The 5,553-nt window shown below is 65.3% G+C and overlaps 2 protein-coding genes across 7 annotated transcripts in view; one reads left to right on the top strand and one right to left on the bottom strand.

Moving 5' to 3' along the window:
• LSP1 (lymphocyte specific protein 1) overlaps positions 1 to 5,045 on the top strand; it is a 34,938-nt gene extending 29,893 nt beyond the window's left edge. For 3 of the 6 annotated variants that reach the window (XM_019667361.1, XM_019667362.1, XM_019667360.1), the window contains exons 8-11: positions 395 to 529; positions 801 to 878; positions 1,032 to 1,134; positions 4,620 to 5,045. In XM_019667361.1, the coding sequence (XP_019522906.1) occupies positions 395 to 529; positions 801 to 878; positions 1,032 to 1,121 (303 nt within the window). In that variant the 3' untranslated portion in view covers positions 1,122 to 1,134; positions 4,620 to 5,045. Of the gene's footprint in view, positions 1 to 394; positions 530 to 800; positions 879 to 1,031; positions 1,135 to 1,297; positions 1,442 to 1,776; positions 2,436 to 4,619 lie in introns of all 6 variants that reach the window. The other 3 variants (XR_002126760.1, XR_002126761.1, XR_002126759.1) reach the window with 3 other exon arrangements.
• PRR33 (proline rich 33) overlaps positions 2,208 to 5,553 on the bottom strand; it is a 5,140-nt gene continuing 1,794 nt past the window's right edge. The window contains exon 2 of the mRNA XM_019667319.1: positions 2,208 to 3,566. Coding sequence (XP_019522864.1) covers positions 2,208 to 3,557 — 1,350 coding nt within the window. The 5' untranslated portion in view covers positions 3,558 to 3,566. The remainder of the gene's footprint in view (positions 3,567 to 5,553) is intronic.

The following is a 5,553-nucleotide window of genomic DNA, read 5'->3' as shown; positions in this document are numbered from 1 at the left end:
TCCCTCCAACCAACCAGTGTCCCTCCATCCAACTAACATCCTTCCATCCAACCAGCATCCTTCCATCCAACCAACACCCCTCCATCCAACCAACACCCCTCCGTCTACCCTGTGCTCTCCCAATCCTATGCATGTGCAGCATGAGGACAGCCCACACCTGCCTCATAACCTACCATGTCACCTGTGCTCTACAGAATAAGGGGTGTTTCACAGGTACGCTGAACGGAGGGACACACATCTTTTCAGATGCTCTGCTCCTGCCCTGCATTGGGAAAGCACTCCTGGGGAAAGAGAGATACAGAGGACACTGTCTGTATGAAAGGGCCTCTTACAGACCCTTAAGGTCCCAGGTGACTGTCCACTTAAGCAGCCCTGGGCTCTGTCTCCTCTGCAGACCGCTGGCCGGACCTCCAAGCTAGTTCGTCAGCCCTCCATCGAGTTGCCCAGCATGGCTGTGGCAAGCACCAAGAGCCGGTGGGAGACAGGAGAGGTGCAAGCTCATTCTGCTGCCAAGGGCCCCTCCTGCAAGGTAGGACCCCTTCTGGGCAAGGCTGCGCTCCTTTGGTGAGACAGGTGTGAGATCACCTGGCTAAAGGGTGGGCAGATGGAGCACTGGAGCCCGTGGCTGGCCCTGAGCGTGGAAAGTCATGTGGAGAGGGCTGGCTCTCGTACAAGGAGGCAGGTAGGCAAGCCCTGGGCCCCTGGCCAGGTGAGCCCAGGCAGGAGAGGAAGGCCCAAGCCTCCGAGTGCCCCCTAGTCAGCGGTCTGCCCCTGTGACGTGCCCCTCCGTTTGTCCCCAGGATATTGTAGCTGGAGACATGAGCAAGAAAACCCTCTGGGAGCAGAAAGGAGGCTCCAAGACTTCGTCCACAGTTAAGGTAGAGCCTAAACGTGGTTGATGCCGGGAAGGTGGGTCCAGCAGCTGAGAGCAAAGCGATGCCATCCTCAGTACGCCTGGGAGGGCTTCCCGGAGGCAGCGTCTTCTCCCTTCTGCTGCGCTCACCTTTGCTCTTGGTCTCCTTCCCCCACAGAGCACCCCGTCTGGGAAGAGGTACAAGTTTGTGGCCACCGGGCATGGGAAGTACGAGAAGGTGCTCATGGATGAGGGCTCAGAGCCCTAGGCCACCCTTCTTGGTGAGTCCAGGGCAGTGGCCACGTGTGGGTGAAATGGGCCATTCTGGGAATGTGGCAGCATGGACAAGGCCTCCTTGTCCATGTCCCAGGCTGTAAGGGAGCTTGTGAGGGCCAGATGCCCAGCCTCAGACCTGGCAAAAACCCAGACTGCTTGGTCTCCCAGCCCTTCAGATGTGCCCCCACCGCCATCTGACATCAAACCCTGTTCCTTCCAAGACCTCGGCCCGTCTCAGCCATTCTCTGAGGGGGGAGCTCAAACCTCCCTCCTGGGAAGAGGCTACATGTCCCGTCTGGGCTCCTTAGGCAGGTGAGGTTGCCCCCGCCCCTGCAGGCCTGGCGTTGCAGGAAGTCCGTGGGATGGAACCCTAAGAGCTCGGGTCCTTCTTGATGGTGCACTGAGGGTCTAAAGTGTCCAGGACCCGGGTCTCACCCTCCTGGCCCAGAGGGGGCCGCTTCAGTTTCCAGCGCCCTCCCCGTCGTCTTGTGTAGTCAAAAACGTGACCCACTGCCGTGGCGTGACACACTTTATTAGTGGCCTGGGCCCCAGGATCCATCCATAGCACCCGTGACGTCCTGGGGAGGGGAGGCCACCTGCCCCCTGTCTATGCTGCTTCCCCGCCTGAGTCCCGCTCCCGCCCCAAGGAGCTCCGTGCCCCTAACCCATCAGCCTCACAGTTCACGGCCCAGAGCGTCCAGAGGCTGAGCCCGGCCTGCCTCCCTGCCCGCCAGGCTGGAGACAGGGCCAGGCCCTCCACGCCAGGTCAGTCTGTCCAGCCGTCTGCCTCGCAGTAGACTCGGGTGCTTCTCACAGAGCTTCACGCACCCTGTGAGCCCCCACGCTCTGCACACAGGAAACGCCTCCTCCCTGTCCCTCCTGCTGCCAGCCTCGCCCCACCACCCACCCTGCCCCTCCATGCTCCGTCCACCGGACCTGTCCCTCCTGACTGCCCAGCCACCCCCAGGTTTCCTCAGTGCTCAGCGGGCCCCTCCCAGGTCCGTCGGGCCCTGCTGGACCTTCAGCCCCCCTCTGTCCACGCCACAGTCCTAGGCCCTACGGCCGCCCCGCCGGCCATTCACCGGAACCTCCAGCCGGTTGCCGTCCGGTTGAAGTTCTTGGGCTGGGGGCTCAGCTCCAAGACCGAGGGGATGGTCGGGGGGGCCCGGGTGGCCACTTCCTGCAGCTTCCGGGCGTTGAAGTGGGGCCGGTACAGGAAAGGCAGGCGGCTGAGGCTGGCCAGGGAGCGCCCCTCGTCCCTGGGCCCCTCAGGGCCACCACCGCGGGACTCGGCCACCGACACGCGGTACAGCACTGCGTCCCACAGCCTGGAGGCCCGGGAGGCGGGGGGCCGGGGTGTCCAGTGGGCGGGGGCTGCCACCTCCTGCTCCGTGCGCTCAGGCTTCTGCTCAGGGCCCAGGAACGGGGGCTCCTCCGCCTCCTGCATCAGCTGCTTCTTGAGGCGTGTCCAGCCGCTGAGCCGAGGCTTGGGCACGACTTTGGGGACAGGGCAAGGGTGCGGGCCTGACGGTGGGGTGGGGGCTGAGGCCCCTTGGAGGCTGGAGACCTGTTTGGCCTCAGCACCAGGGACAGCCGTGGGGGGGTCCTCAGTGTCGGGGGCCGCAGGGGCTGGCCTGTAAGGTGAGGGTCCCGGCGAGCAGATGGGGACTACGGGCACCACGACCCGGCTGCTGCCCTCTCTGGGCCCTGAGGCCTGGAAGCAGGGAGGCGGCTTGGGCACAGGGGGCACCTCAGGCCAGGGCCTGGCAGCTGCGGCCCTGGTGGGAAGTGGGCGGATGTGGGCCACCGGGATGGAGGGCTGGGACCCAGGAGGGCAAGAGACTGTGCCTTGGTCCTGGCCGCCAGGGCCCCCATCTGGGGCCATCCGAGGAGGCTCAGGGGTCCCAGCCCGTGGGGACGGCACCAGCTGGATGTGTACTTGACTGACGTGGGTGCCCCCCACTGCAGGGCCCAAGACTTGGTCAGAGCCACTGGGGGGCCAGGGGGCTTCTGGGGCTGTGGGCTGGGGCCCCGGGGCCTTGACATGAGCTGCCAGGCTCCTGCACTGGGTGAAGCTGAGGGAGGAGGCGGAGGGCTTCTGCGGGGGTGACGCCACATGGTGGATGACAGGCGTGTGCGGGGCGCCGGCCAGGGTGGACGCCACACACCAGGTCTCGGCAGGGCGTGGGGCCGTGGTCTCTTGGTCATGGCTGGCCTCGCTCACGGGGGACAGGGAGGCACGAAAAGCCCCTGGTGGGGCAGAGGGCCCGCCCCCCATCACCTTCTTCCGGGCCGCCTTCCTCAGCAGCCTCTGCAGACGCATGTTGTCCTTCCCAGGCTTGGGCAGCAGGGGCGGTGGGGGACCAGGAGGCCCCTGGGAACACGAGCCAGCCGCCTCAGGGGGCATCGAGGCCGTGGAGATAAGCATTGCTGCACCCTGGGGTGGGGAGGGACAGACGTCAGCTGGCAGGGAGGACACACAGTCCTCCTGTTGTGCGGGGGGACCTGAGGCCCAGAGGAGTCGCTGCCTGACCGGCGGAGCCTGGCTTCCTGAGCGTGGGCACCTGCCAGGTGCATTCCAGGCACGTCTGTCGGCAGCAGGAACTCCGCGGGGCGGCTGTGCCATCACCCCCGGTTAGAAATGAGCCCACAGAGGCCTGAGTCACTGGTGGGTGATGGACGAGGACTGGAGCCTGCCTCCAGGTGCCCCTGTGTGCACCGCCGGGGCCGGGAGACCCACGGGCCAGCTCCAAGTGGGGGGCACGTGTTGGGCCGGGCACCCGTGTAGGCAGGAAGAGCGCCCGTCCGCAAACGCGTGAGGGGCGCCGTGCCGTCGCCGGCCCGACCACAGGCGCGTCCGCTGTGAGCCAGCGGTGAGGTGGCGGCCAGAGGCTCAGAGAGCTGAGGCTGCATCATCAGAGGTAGATTGGCCTGGATGTGGGAGCCATTTCGCTGAGCTACGCTAAACGGGGTCTTCCCGCAGACCTCCTGGCTGGAGTGGTCCCGGCCAAGCCGCCCGCCTTGGTTTCTGGGCGCCACGTGCTTGCAAGGACATTGACAAATGGTGTCTGGGCCAAGCCAGAGGCTGCTAGTGTCGGGGAGGAGGGAGGCTTGGGCCAGCTGGCTCTGCCAGGTAGGAGGGGTCGGCCTGGGGAGGGGCCCCGGGGCTCATTTGGGGCTGCCCACCTCTGGGGGGCCAGGCCCCCAGGAACTCCAGGTCTGGCTCTGGGGAGCTGCCAGGCTAGCAGACAAGCAGGTGGTGGGCAGCATTCCCTCGGCCTTGAGTCCCCAGCAGGGCCCAGGGCACCAGAGCTCAGCCTGGGGAGGCAGACCTCCAAGATGGAGGGGGGCGGAGGCAGGAGGCTGCTTAGGTGGCTGGAAGGGATGGTGGGCAGGTCCAGGGTGGCCACCAGGGAGAGGCTGGAGGCTGGGAGAGGCCGGACCGCCCTCCCAGGACTGCGGCCTGAGTCCCCTCCCACCTGTGTTGCAGCTCCCCTGATGCAAACCGGCGGCTCCCTGCACACTCCCAATCCAGGCTCCCAGGGGAGAGTCCGGCACACGTCCACCCCCAGCCCTGCCGAGGAAGCTGCTTCCCGGTGCCCACCTGGCTGCCCACGCCCCTCCAACGCCTGCCACTGCTGCCACCTCTATCCCTGGACCCTCCCCCCTCTCCTCCCTCCTGCTCCCTGAGCCCCTGGGCTCTGCCTCTCATGGCCCAAGGAGGAAAGGGACTCTCACCGATGCTTGGCTAAAGGGACCGTCCCCACAAAGGCCAAGGGCTCAAAAGGAAGGCGCAGCCTGTGCAGACTCCCAGCCGAGACCACCAATGCCCACGCTGGGTGCTCAGGCCCTTGTCCCGCCCTGCACCCTGCTTGCAGCCCCTCCGTTCGGTGTAATAAAGCTCTTCCTGACCCACGCTCTGGCCCTGCAGTGCTCACTAACTAGGGGAGCGGCGCGGGGGCGGGGCTGGCTGAGCTGCAAAGGCCATCTGCCCACACACACTGTGGTGGGACCCAGGCCTGTGGCCACTGGGTTCAGACACTCTGTCCTGTCCTGTGGCTTCTGGGACCTGGGGTGCGTGGTGGCCTACGTCAGGGCACACGTAATGGCTCTGACGGCTCCTCCTTTGGCCTGATGGAAACTTTGCAGCATCTGAAACAGGGTGTACTCTGTGCACCACCTGAGGACAAGACCTACCTGGGGGTCATCCCCCATCCCAGCACCCAGGAGGTGCTCGATGAAGGTTTGGGGGATGGACGGATGGATGGATGATGGGTGGATGGATGCAGAGATGGAGGGAGAAATGGTGGATGGATGGTGGATGGATGGATGGATGGTGGATGGATGGATGGATGGATGGATGATGGATGGACAGATGGATGGATGATGGGTGCATGGATGGATGGATGGTGAATGGATGGATG

Source organism: Hipposideros armiger, unplaced genomic scaffold (assembly GCF_001890085.2).
Source record: "Hipposideros armiger isolate ML-2016 unplaced genomic scaffold, ASM189008v1 scaffold_494, whole genome shotgun sequence".
Classification (NCBI taxonomy): Eukaryota; Metazoa; Chordata; class Mammalia; order Chiroptera; family Hipposideridae; genus Hipposideros; species Hipposideros armiger.
Note: the sequence above shows the minus strand (reverse complement) of the source record. Positions and strands in the feature narration are given on the sequence as shown.